Source organism: Mastigoproctus giganteus, chromosome 7 (genome assembly GCF_048544385.1).
Source record: "Mastigoproctus giganteus isolate SK-2022 chromosome 7, ASM4854438v1, whole genome shotgun sequence".
Taxonomy (NCBI): Eukaryota; Metazoa; Arthropoda; class Arachnida; order Uropygi; family Thelyphonidae; genus Mastigoproctus; species Mastigoproctus giganteus.
In genome coordinates, this window is record NC_143581.1 from 27,996,599 (window position 1) to 28,010,780 (window position 14,182).

The 14,182-nt window shown below is 36.9% G+C and overlaps 1 protein-coding gene across 1 annotated transcript in view; it reads left to right on the forward strand.

The window, feature by feature from the left end:
• The first annotated feature begins 9,801 nt into the window (after positions 1–9,801).
• The window catches only part of LOC150082757 (centromere protein L-like), a 78,371-nt gene continuing 73,990 nt past the window's right edge, over positions 9,802–14,182 (forward strand). The window contains exons 1-2 of the mRNA XM_090378269.1: positions 9,802–9,991; positions 13,369–13,529. Of these exons, the coding sequence (XP_090234395.1) occupies positions 13,370–13,529 (160 nt within the window). The 5' untranslated portion in view covers positions 9,802–9,991; position 13,369. The remainder of the gene's footprint in view (positions 9,992–13,368; positions 13,530–14,182) is intronic.

Here is a 14,182-nt window from a genome sequence, read left to right on the forward strand (position 1 = left end):
TTGCAGAGCGTGCTTATATAGCTGAAAGTAACAGCTGATGCACTAATATGTCATCACCTACGCGTGTCAATCTTATCTGATGCAATCTGTAAGAAATATTGCCATAACTTACATTATTCGGACGCCAATTACAAATTTAAGTGGTGATGTGCTTTTTTCGAACACCAGTGTATATACCTTTGTTAATGCCACACTCTTGTCATATATCCTTGCTTTGCAATATTTTATTCAACACTGACATGACCGTAGTCAGTAGCGGTCCCAAGAAAGGGCTAAAGAAACTGTAGTCCCCTTATGATCACGTAATGTAAAATTTTTTTTAATTATTATTTTTTTGTTGTTGTCGTTATATGATGATTTAGAAAACCATAGACTGCCACTGACTGTAGCCTGTTAACTTCAGATATTTTTTGTATTATACTTTTGCAATTACCTCGTTTTGTATTGCCTCTTGGCTTAAACTGAGCATTATTTTATTTAGTATGGACTAGTTATTGACTTTAAATATATTTTGTTTAATTTAAATTTGGTAAATTGTAATTTTTGTGTTCTTTATTGCAATTCTATTTTTGCTAACCATTTTGTCTTGCTGACATTAATCAATTGAGTTTCGAAACGTCGCCTTGTTGTCACGTACCTGTATTTTGGTGGTTAAGTTGTTCTCTTCTAACGTTTTTAATAAACGTACATAAAATTTGCATGTAGTAGTAGTAGTATTAGTAGTAGTGGCATGTGATGCAAGAAAGCAAGTGTATGAGCTTATGCAGCATCAGCTAAAAAAAAAAAAAAAATCGCATCATTCCCTTCAAATGCCTGTCCAGTTCCTCCTTAAATTTATTCAACCTATCAACTTCCACAACGACAGATGAAAGTTTGTTACAGCAATTAACCACCCGCTGGCTAAAGGCAAATTTCCGCACATCTATTCTACATCTGTCCTTTCTTAATTTGAATTTATGTCCCCTTAGGTTCGTAATCTGAACAAGTGGAAAGATCCCATCAGAATTCAGCGTGCTCAACACATTCAAGACCTTTTACACCTCAATCAGATCACCGCGCAGGTGCCTGGTCTCCAGCCACTGCAATTTGCAGAACATAAGCCTCTCTTCGTAAGAGGATCCCTTTATTCCTCTCACCAATCTTGTTGCCCTTCTCTGTACACGCTCAAGTAAATCTAGATAGCAAACAAACTAAATGAGTATTTTGCATCTACATTCACACGTGAGGAATTATTAAGGTTTGAAAATGGCAGACGGTTATCAAATTGTAGCAAGATACTTAATGATTTTATAATAACTGAGAGCAAAGTGGAAGAGAAAACGTAAGAAAAGCACCTGGGGTGGATGGGATCTATACAGTTATATTAAAGGAGGCGGCAAAGCAACTAAGCAAACCCTTAGCCATAATTATGAGAGCATCCCTGGACTCAGGGGAGGTTCCCACGGACTGGAGATGTGCAAATGTATCCGCAATTCACAAAGGGGGATCGAAGGGTGACGCGAGTAATTACAGACCAGTTAGTTTAACTCCTGTTCCGGGTAAAATAATGGAGTCGCTGGTTAAAGATGCATTGCAGGATCATCTAGACAAGACTGCAGCAATAATTCAGACACAGCATGGATTTGTTAAGGGAAAGTCTTGTCTGATAGGATATTATGATGTGGTTACAAAGGAACTGGATGCGAAAAATAATTTTGATATCATATATTTGGATTTCAGGAAAGCTTTTGACACTGTTGCGCATGGAAGACTATTGTACAAATTGGAGCAGAATGGTATTAAGGGTAAGTTGCTACAATGGATAAAAGGATGGTTAAGTGCTAGAAGACAGAGTGTGGTAATCAATGGGTGCTGCTCTTCTTGGACTAATGTTATTAGTGGAGTCCCACAGGGTTCGGTGTTAGGTCCACTGTTTTTTTGTATATTTATCAATGATATTGATGAAAGTATATCAGGCTTAATGTCGAAGTTTGCAGATGATACAAAGGTTGGCAGGGTTGTTAATGACAGTAATGGCAGTGTGCTACTGCAACAGGATCTAGATAATTTGGGCATATGGTCTAAGAAGTGGCAACTGAAGTTTAACCTTGACAAATGCAAAGTACTACATATGGGTAGAAGTAACCCCAGAGAAACGTACCAACTGTGTGGTACTGCACTTAAGGTGGTAGAAAATGAAAAAGACCTGGCAGTAATTGTGCAGGCAGATATGAAGTTCTGAGCAATGCAGACAGGCTGCCAGGGCAGGTCATGGGGTTTTGTCAATGATATATAGGAATTTTGCTAGCAGGGAAAAGGAGGTGATTATCCCTCTGTATAAGGCAATGGTCAGGCCACGCCTTGAGTACTGCGTACAGGTCTGGAGGCCACATTTTAGGAAGGATGTAGATTTACTTGAGCGTGTACAGAGAAGGGCAACAAGATTGGTGAGGGGAATGAAGGGATCCGCTTACCAAGAGAGGCTTAAGTTCTGCAAATTGCAGTGGTTGGAGACTAGGCACCTGCGCGGTGATCTGATTGAGGTATATAAGGCCTTGAATGGGTTGAGCACACTGAATTCTGATGGGATCCTTCCACTTGTTCAGATTACGAACCTAAGGGGGCATAAATTCAAATTAAGAAAAGACAGATGTACAATAGATGTGCGGAAATTTGCCTTTAGCCAGCGGGTGGTTAATTGGTGGAACAAACTTCCATCTGTCGTTGTGGAAGTTGATAGGTTTGATAAATTTAAGGAGGAACTGGACAGGCATTTGGAGGGAATGGTGTGATTTTTTTTTTTTTTTTTTGGCTGATGCTGCATAAGCTCATACATTTGCTTTCTTGCATCACATGACACTACTACTACTACTACTACATCCTTCCTAAAATGAGGCCTCCAGACCTGTACGCAGTACTCAAGGCGTGGCTTGACCATTGCCTTATACAGAGGGACAATCACCTCCTTCTCCCTGCTAGCAAAATTCCTATATATCATTGACAAAACTCCATGACCTGCCCTGGCAGCCTCTCTGCATTTCTCAGAAAACTTCATATCTGACTGCACAATTACTCCCAGGTCTTTTTCATTTTCTACCACCTTAAGTGTGGTACCACACAGTTGGTACGTTTCTCTGGGGTTACTACTACCCATATGCAGTACTTTGCATTTGTCAAGGTTAAACTTCAGTTGCCACTTCTTAGCCCATCTGCCCAAATTATCTAGATCCTGTTAAAGTAGCACACTGCCATTACTGTCATTAACAACCCTGCCAACCTTTGTATCATCTACAAACTTCGACATTAAGCCTTATATACCTTCATCAATATCACTGATAAATATACAAAACAACAGTGCACCCCACACCGGACCCTGTGGGACTCCATTAATAACATTAGTCCAAGAAGAGCAGCACCCATTGATTACCACCCTCTGTATTCTAGCACTTAACCATCCTTTTATCCATTGTAGCAACTTACCCTTAATACCATTCTGCTCCAATTTGTACAATAGTCTTCCATGCGCAACAGTGTCAAAAGCTTTCCTGAAATCCAAATATATGATATCAAAATTATTTTTTGCATCCAGTTCCTTTGTAATTACATCATAATATCCTATCAAATTTGTCAGACAAGACTTTCCCTTAACAAACCCATGCTATGTCTGAATTATTGCTGCAGTCTTGTCTAGATGATCCTGCAATGCATCTTTAACCAGTGACTCCATTATTTTACCCGGAACAGAAGTTAAACTTACTGGTCTGTAATTACTCCTGTCACCCTTCGATCCCCCTTTGTGAATTGGGGATACATTTGCACATCTCCAGTCCGTGGGAACCTCCCCTGAGTCCAATGATGCTCTCCTTAATTATGGCTAAGGGTTTGCTTAGTTGCTTTGCCGTCTCCTTTAATATAACTGTATAGATCCCATCCACCCCAGGTGCTTATCTTCTCTTTAAATTCAACAATTTCTCCTCCACTTTGCTCTCAGTTATTACAAAATCATTATATATCCTGCTACAATTTGATAACCTTCTGCCATTTTCAAACCTTAATAATTTCTCATATGTGAATGTAGATGCAAAATACTCATTCAGTTTGTTTCCTATCTGAGCAGGATCATCAACAGTCGATCCATCGATGTCAAGTGGACCAATCAGATTCATCCCCTTCATTTTAGAGTTTATATAAGTAAAGAAATCGTTGTTGTTTTTCTTAGCATCCTTTGCGAAAGATTTCTCGTAATCTGCCTTCGCTTGCCTAACCTCTTTTGTGACCTGATTACAGACTAACTTATATCTGCCATAGGCTTCTGAGTCGCTTGATAATTTATATGCATCCCATGCATTTTTCTTCTCTGTTACGAGTCTCATTAGTTCATTAGATAACCATTTTGGCCTAAACCTTGAACAATATTTCTTAATAGGTATGAAACTTAGTAGCTTCCACGATTAATTCCTTGAATGCTTCCCACTTAGAATTTACTGTTGGTAACATCGTCAGTTGATCCCACAGAATTTAAAATCTACCGGAGACCACTGTACTCACCCTTATGGAATCAAAAACCATTCCCTTTACCCCTGATGGTAATTAAATATTTAAGTAAATCCCACATTAGTACACTGTGATCACTGCCACCTAGTGGTTCCTTTATCTGCAAATTCTTGAAGTCTAATGGCTTCAACTAATGGTGTTCTTTTGTTTCACTTTTATTATTATTATTATTATTATTATTATTATTATTATTATTAATGGCCATATGGTACAAGGAAGCCTGAGGCTTATGCTGCACCAGCCAAAAAAAAAAAAAAAAAAAAAATTCCCAAGTTACCACCTGAGAGAGAGAGAGAGAGAGAGAGAGAAGTAGAAAGGAATCACCAAGAAAGAGAAGAATGATGATATCCAGCTCAGGACCCTGGGTTTGCCAAGCCCATACTCACTAGATGTGAGCCCCCGGGGTTAAATGTAATTTGCTCTGTAATACCATCGTTCCCTTTCTAAATAATGGAAAATGGGTTTTTCAGAATATTGTCTTTCTTTGCAAAGGTACGAACTTTGAGTTTTTGGTTCTAAAAATTTAAAGGGGACTCTTACAACCCATATTTTAGGGGGGTTTTTTTGGAACAGCGAGGTACGCTCTCTGGTGAGAAATCCTCCACACATACCGGGATCTTGTATTATGCTAGTTAAACCATTATACAAAAAAAAAATTTGTATGTATACAACATAGAATTGGATAGAAAATCCGATTGAGAAATTAAAAGACGAGATGTCCCCAACTTCCATACTTTGCAGGATTTCATTTAATATATACTTAAGTGTAGAATATTTTTTTAAAGCTGAAAACTTAAATATTATAATAAAATACAAGTGTATACTAAAATAATATTTCTGTAGAAGTTCATAATCAAAAAGAATGTTAAAATGTATTTATTTATAGTTTGTTGGAAAATTAATATTTGAAAAAGTGTGTTTTTTTTGTTAAAAATGTGCTAATTTTACAATGAAAACGAATGTAACAGGCAGCTATGTGTAATAATGTTTCTGTAATGCAATTATACAGAATATGTTAATCGCTGAATCTTTAATTCGCAAAAGAACTGCAGTATCGAATAAGTGAATTAGCAGTTGCTGTTGTTATTATTATTATTATTATTATTATTATTAATATCCATATGACGCGAGGAAGCCTGAGGCTTATGCTGCACCAGGAAAAAAAAGAAAGTTCCCGAGTAACCCTGAGAGAGAGAGAGAGAGAGAGAGAGAGAGAGAGAGAGAGAGAGTCAAAAGTAGAAGGGAATCACCAATAAAGAGAAGAATGATGATATCCAGCTCAGGACCCTGGGTGTGCCAAGCCCATACTCACCAGATGTGAGCCTCCGGGGGTTCTGTTTTATATCATTCAGGGTCCTAGTAAGGGCTGTACGAGCAGTGTGACCGCACAGGACGAGGAAATTACTAAAAAAAAAAAAAAAAAACCCAACTATTGAATCTATTAAAATATTTAGTTCATGAGTTGTTCAAGTTGTGCTCTTTGTTAGGAAAATAAGATAGAGGGGTATACATGGCGTTTTCAAAGCTTACTATAAGCCTGATATCATTTAATGATATAACGACAACTCGCGATTAATAGAGGTAAGAAACTTACCTTTTTTAATTGCAAAGTTGTTACAATTCAAATAGGGAAAATTTTTACTAATACTTTTTTTAATGTTTTTTTTAATTTATTTTCCAGATGTACCAAAATTATATAAAAGTAATTGCCAATTCATTTATTACTGTAGATATTTCGATAATATTCGTTTTTGCATATAGGTTTAACTGAGTTTCGAGATAACTAAATGAGTTCCTGGAAGATTGAGGGCCTCGGTATATATATCGGTTCAGTCCAGAACTGAGCAGCTGGAAGTTCCTGGAGGCTCGGAAAAAACCATTGACAAATAATCTTAGGGTACAGGAATTTATATTTTAGATTCAGACATTTTCAGATTACGTCTTGTGTAGGCAGAGATACATACAACTTTGAATTTTTTGTCCCCAAGAAACATCTAAACTGGGGGCTCTCAAAAGAATTTTAAATTCTATATTTTTAGTATTAGTATTAGCTATATAGTTAAGGGATCCAGAGGCTTTTATTTTTATTGTTATTATTATGGTGCAATGAGACCTGTGGTTTTTGCTGCACCAGCAAAAAAATAAAAATAAAAAAATCCCGAGTTACCATGAGAGATGTTGATGATTAAGCTTCACACGCCGGAAGATAAATAAATTCAATACTGTAACTAAAAACACTTTATTTACAATAAAATAAGTATAAAATTGATATATATTTACAATAAAAATATAAATAACACTGATAAAATATACTAAAAATAGAAATTAAAAGCGATAAAATTTGCTGTAGCTTTCGGAGGCAGCAGTCTCCTTCTTCAGCAGCACATGTTTACTGTGCGGCACATCCTTAAATAGCAGATCCACAGCACACGTCACATGGTTCCACGGTTGGAATTTTCCATTTGCGCACCGGGACCAGAAATGGCTCGGGAGCGCGCTAGCTGAAACCGTTCATCACGTCCAAGAACGACGGTTTCCAGGAGGGGGTGTAGACGTACACCCCTATCCATATTAATAGTATTGCTAGCTGCCCCAATACGTAAGCTCTCAAGCCATTTAAGGTCCCAGAACCCTTGTGCATGATTTGAGCAGACTTCCCATATTTTGCGGACTTTATTGCGCTTACATGCTCCCCCAGCCGGTCTTTCAATCGCCGCCCCGTCTCACTCACATGATTGCGGTGTGTGTTATGTGGGTGAGACGGGGCGGTTATGTGGGTGAAGTTATGCCGTGTATTTTTGAGACATCCTGTATATCTCGTAATCGTTTCATTTACGAGGGGTGTTTGAAAAATTCGTGGCCTGAGTATGAAAGGGTAGTGCTACAGTGTTAAAAATTTCCGAACTTAAAGTACAACACTTCAAATAATAACCCACCAAGTTTCATGCAATTTCGGTAACGTCCTTTTTTAAATAGAGGTCCTGAAATTAACAAAGTTGTGCGAATGAGGAAACATGAACAAAATCAAAAACAATCACAGAGCAGTCATCAAATATTTCGGAAAAAAGCGACTAACACTAAAGACATTTCATGAGAATATTGGTACAACAGTAGGAAGGACCTGTAACGTGCATCATTCCAGAAGTTATTAACAGTATACGTGATCTAGTGATGGGTGATCGACGAGTGACAATTTGGTACATTGCCAGCATCTTGGGTACCGCATTTGAATTTCCATACCACATAATAACAAAGGTTCTCGCGATAAAGCAGATCCGGTAAATATCCTTTAAAAGTTTATGACCATGAATGAGACATGGTTCCATCGTTTTCGGACAAAGACAAAGGTGCAGTGCAAACAGTGGAACCACAGCCTTCCCCTCCAAAGAAAGTCAAGCCGATTCCTTCTGATGGCAGTGTGCCACAGTTTTTTTGGGGCTCTGTTGGAGTGTTGCTAGTAGATTGATTACCTTCAGAAAGGTCAGACAGTCACAGAGACATATTACGCAGACGTAGTGAGGCATTTGCGTGAAAACATCAAAGACAAACATCGAGGGAAACTCAGACACAGGGTCTTGTTCCACCATGACAACTTGCCTGCTCACAAGTCTGTCATCGACGCCATGGTTGCACTGTTTGAACGTGGATTTGAAACATCGGGCCTGTCCCATATTTATTAGCTCTGGAATCTATTTCCTAATTTGAAAAAATACCTGGTTGGCGTCTATTTGCCCACCGACAGGATGCCATCGCTGCAATATATGCATTCCTGGCGTCCCAGGAGAATACTTTATTTGCAGCTGGAATCAATGCATGGCAGCATCGGTGGCAAAAGTGAATTGATTTCAAAGGGGACTATGTTGTAAAGTAACATGTCATCAAACTCCTCAGATAAACCCCCCTCATACTGAGGTCACGAAATTTTCAAACGGTCCAAGTAAAGATGTAAGATGATTTTTGAGACTAGAGGATTTTTAGTACAAAAAGCTAGAATTTATGACTTTTCTGATAATTCCAAGGCATGTGGACACCCTTCTCATTTCATTTTTACTTAAATGCAGTTCAAGTAAGCTTCTTCATGATAAAGAAGTTCTGATTATATAAATTAATTGCCAAAGCTTCAAGTGATTCGACAAAATTCACCTTATTAAATTACTTGCAGCTTTGCCTGTTTAAGACTATAACTACCATGCTAACGATGTTAGTTGTGATGCAGCCAGTACGCCTATCAAGAATTTTTCTTTGGGAGTGGGTAAGCGAGGATTAGAGCCATTGCTTTGACCTAGAAATAGGTCAGAGCAGATAATGAGTAACCTCGTGGTAGCACAGTGCATATAAGCACCGTCTTCCCCACTTCTGGTAAATATTCGGATTCCAACCCGTCAAACACTCGAGGAATTTTTATAGGTGTTTTTTCACAAGGTGGCTTAGTTATTTGGTCTCAGCACGGTTCTTCTCCCGTAAATTCTTTTTTTTTTTTTTTTTAATGCAGCAAACAGGCAAATCGACCACAGAACACACATAATATGATTTAAGTCGCCGATGTGCCTGAAAACCTTACAACAATAACAACATATTCGTGAATGAAACCAATATTAGCACAAAGATGACAAAAAATAAATAAAAATAAAATCTTATTAAAATTATGTAATGCCTGTCACACAAAAGAGATTTTTTGCAGTATCTTTTATGTATCTTAAATAAAAATAATAACTGGTATGGAATGTTATCTTTTAAATCATTTGAGCAAAAACTATAAAAAATTTATAAATAGATATAATATAAATATTATCTAAAATGTTGTTTTAGTACAGCGAGACATTAATTATAATAAAAGTATATAAAATTAATTGCATTATATAATAAACACTGTAATAATTAATTTTATATTAACATATTGATAATAATAAAATACTGATTAAAATTCGGGCAAAAGTTGCTGGGATTCAGGCTCTTCCTTTTTTGGATTCTTTCAGTCTGGGGTTCGGGTGCTTTGCATTCTTTTTATCCCCTTTCCTCCACAGTCCATCCGAGTTCCTGTAATTTCAAACGGTTGACCAATTTTTTAACCTATAAACAACAAAATGGAAATTCATGAATTTCATAATAGAATTTGAAAAAAAAAAAAAAAAAAAAAATCTTTTTTTTTTTTTTTTTTTGTTTTTACGCTTTGATGTATTAGATGTCGCTGATATTCGAAAGTCGAATATGTCGTTATGAGTGCCTGAAGATTTTAGCCGCGATATATGAATATGCTTTTTATATTCATCTTTAAAGTTTTATTACTTTTTTTTGATAGCTGAAGGTTTGGAAAGGGTGGTTTTAAATGAGAGTGCTTTCTTTAAGTATATTAAAGTCCTTTTGGACATAGATGTTCCTTTTAGCGGGAAATTATCTATTCTCGTTGAGATGTATCTCCGATGGATGGTTATTACATCCTTCATGTGACTTCATAAAAGTGAGTTGTTTTAGTGAATAGAATTCTTTATTCATGAGCTGGTGACTTCTCATATAAATTAATGGCTAATATGTACGCACATCGTATAGCTTCACATGCGATGATTGGAAAGGCACTGTTAAAATTTGAAGTGTTAATGAAATATCCATTTTTACTAAGTCATTAATAACTGGTAATATTTTAGGTTTTACCCATATTATGGGTTCACCTCCGAAGGAAGTGGCTTCTTTTGCTTGAATCTCAGGGTGTTTATCCCCACCTTGCCGCTAATCGGGAACTCGTTTTCCAATATTAAAACAGCGGCAAGGTTAGTCTTAGGGGATAAATACCCTAAGACTAACCATAGCGGGCTAGGCATGTTAATCACTTGTACTCGTAACGATCAATCGGAAGGGATACCAGATTGTTAAGACTAACCGACAATTTAATATTGGCTGACCTTGCCGCTGTTTTAAAATTGGAAAACGAATTCTCGATTTTAAAACAGCTGCAAGGTGGGGATAAACACTATACTAACTAAGATTCAAGCATAAGAAGCCACTTCCTCCTGAAGTGGCTTCTTATGCTTGTACAATAGTTGTAGGTTAATCACTAGATAGAGGATCCACAAAATCAGAGGGTGGTATCCGGACCTTTTCCTTGGGGGTGGGTGATTGACAGTAATTGAATAATAGTAGTTCCATTTTATTCATGCTCTAGGGGAGGGAATTGGTTTGATCACCCCCGCTGGATTAATATGTTCAAATTTTTGGCATCTTTCAGTCCTTTTGGACATAAATGTGCTTTTTAGTGGGAAATTATCTGTTCTCATTGAGATGTATCTCCAATGGATGCTTATTACCTTCTTCATGTGACTTCATAAAAAGTGAGTTATTTTAGTGAATAGAATTATTTATTCATGAACTGGTGATTTCTCGTATGAATTAATAGCTAATGTGCATTCTCATCGTGCGATGATCGGAAAGCACTCAGATGTCATAAGTGTTTGCTAACTCCTGCATATTTTCTAAATACCAGAAGCAGACACTTTAAGCATCTCTTATGAGCCAGTTGTAGTTTATACAGGGTGTTTCAGTTAAACGTTTCAGAACTTCTAAGAGGGGTAGGGTACATCCTGACAACTCGAAATCATATAGCAATGTGGGGTCGGAAATGCTTTCCTGAAGCGGTGTTGTACACAGAAGCACCATAAAAAGAAAAGAGACCGTAAGTGAGAAATCGTTTTAATAATACATGAAAAGAAGCAAAAGTTCTGAAACGTTTAACTGAAACACCCTGTATAGTCTAAAGTAGGTTCAGTGTGTTTTCCTATGTTTCGAAGATTTTGCTATCAAGGTAGCATTAGTAAAGGCATGTGATGCAAGAAAGCAAGCTTATATAGCATCACCAAAAAAAAAAAAAAAAAACCCTTCCCATTTCACCCATCCATTCACTCCAAAAGTTTGTCTAGTTCAGCCTTGAACTTATTTAAGCTGTCAACTTCCACAATGACAGATGGAAGTTTGTTCCAGCAATCAACCACCCACTAGCTAAAGGCAAATTTCCGCACAGCCATTCTACAATTGTCTTTTCTCAGTTTGAATCTATGCCCCCTCAGATGCGTAATCTGAGCAAGAAGAATGTACACCTCAATTAGATCACCTCACAGGTGCCTAGTTTCCTGTTTTTCAATTTACAATACAAGAAAGCAAGCTTATGTAGCATCAGCCAAAAAAAAAAAAAAAAACTCTCTCATTTCACTCCTCCGTTCGTTCCAAATGCCTGTCCAGCTCAGCTTTAAATTTATTTAGGCTAGAAAGATGCAAGAAAGCAAACTTATATAGCATCACCAAAAAAAAAAAAAAAAAACCCCTTCCCGTTTCACCCATCCATTCACTCCAAAAGTTTGTCTAGTTCAGCCTTGAACTTATTTAAGCTGTCAACTTCCACAACAAAAGATGGAAGTCTGTTCCACCAATCAACTACCCACTGGCTAAAGGCAAATTTTTGCACATCTATTCTACAACTGTCTTTTCTCAATTTGAATGTGTCCCCTCAGGTTCTTAATCTGAGCAAGAGGAAGAATCCCATCAGCATTCAACTTGCTCAAGCCATCTAAGGCTTTATACACCTCAATCAGATCACCTCGCAGGTACCTAGTCACCAGATGCTGCAATTTGCAGAACTTAAGCCTTTCTTGGTAACAGCAACCCTTTGTTCCACTCACTAATCTCATTGCCCTTCTCTGTACTTGCTCCAGCAGTTCTACATCTTTCCTAAAATGAGGCATCCAGACCTGTATGCAGTACTCAAGGTGTGGCCTGACCATTATAATGGTTCACTGGTTTTTCTGATGAGTAGTGCAAAAGTATATTTAATATTTGACTCCATTTTCATTTATTATTACTTTTTATTTATGTAATTGTCTTAATTACATAGAAATTTAGGTAATAAGGTAACTCTGCTACATGGAAATTATGAGACAGTTTAAATCTCATTGATGTTTGATTGAAGAAACATTGATAGAGGATTTTTACCAACTGCTAAATTGATCTGATTTACAGGCAGTTGTGCAATGTTTCAAAAGTTCTAAGTTTAATTCCAAGAAACACTGGACTGAATTGATGATGGCAGGAACGTTTAAGACAAGTGGTGGCTGATTAATCAGTTGCAAGTCTCATTGAGGATTTTTCCTCCCTGAGACTTATAATTTTCTTCCTACAAAGCAGGCATACTGATAACATAAATGTGGTTTATAGTGATATATTCTTGCTCTAGTTGCCACAATTTTATGTAGAAAGGACATATAGAAAAAAAAAACCAGACTTCAGTATACTGATTCATCACTTCTAGGAACTCAGTATGAATTTAGTTAAATCTGAATGTTTTATTTATTTCTTTTTTTTTTTTATGCAGTTACATTCATTGTTTTTATAAAATGCTTTGCTAATGTTCTGAAAGTCTGGATAATTCTTGAAGTAATTATAATTATATTTATAATTCTGTACATAATTTGTATGAATGTAAGGGTACTGGTAGCTGAGTGGTCAGGAGCAGGAGTGCAGTAGCACACGCTCCTTGAGTAGACTGGGGTTCAAGCCCGATTGCTAAATACGGTCGATCTACCAACCCGCACTGGACCAGCGTGGCAGATTATGGTCCATTTCCCTCAACATGAATTGTTGAGGAGGCTTCCATCCTACAGTGGGTTGATAATGGCTACAGTTTACTTACTTTACTTTAAGGGTAATTACAAAAATATAATTATTTCTATTTATTAAATATCAAACATGTTTCAGGGTATTTGAATACCATGCTGATGTATTTTATCTACTTAAATGCAACTTAAATTTATATACTAAAACAAAGGGATTATTAAAATTCCATCCCTTTTGCAGAATGAATGGGAGTAGGCACTCTTCAGCTACTACGCCTTCTAGAACTCGGCGTTGGTCGCATACTCGATTCAGGACACCATATGAGAAAAGTGAAAGAACTCCAAGATGTCAGGATTCTAGTACACAGCAATTCCTTCAAGCTTCTAGGGAAGAGTTACAAGGTATTCTTTTGTGTGCTTTCTGCCAACTCAGTTTCTGATATCAGGAGCTTTGTTGTTGCAAAATGCCAAATGATTCTTTTATATGTACTAGAAGTTAACTTATTGGGATTTTAATATTAGGTGGTTAAGTAACGTAGCCTTTAGTAAACTTTATAATTTTAACTAACTGCTGCTGGCACTCCCAAAGTGTAGCAAACACGATGGTGCTGCACCTGACAGGCACACATATTTCTAGAAAAGTTTTGGATTATTATTATTTTTTCTTTTTTTTGAATTCTGCTTGTAGAATATCAGTATTTCATCTTTTTGCAATTGATTTCAACAATCATTGTAAGGTTTTATTTTTTATCAAAAAATAAATATTTAAAAATTGCTGCATTTTTTACACTTTTTATTTTCAAAAAATCAAAAATAAATCGGTCAACTACTGAGTGCCAGGCACTCAGGATGAAGGGTCCATAGTCACAAATGGTCGTTAGTGTAGTATCTCAAATAGAGAGCTTTATGGTAACTGAAAAAAAGTTTCTAGTACCCCAGCTTGGCCTAAAACTGAGGAACTAACAAAAATGTTGTCTATTTGAGTCTTTCCTGTTGTGAATGACAAGGGTGGGAGAAGTGACTCTGACTTCTTCATGTAGAAGTGATTAAAGTCT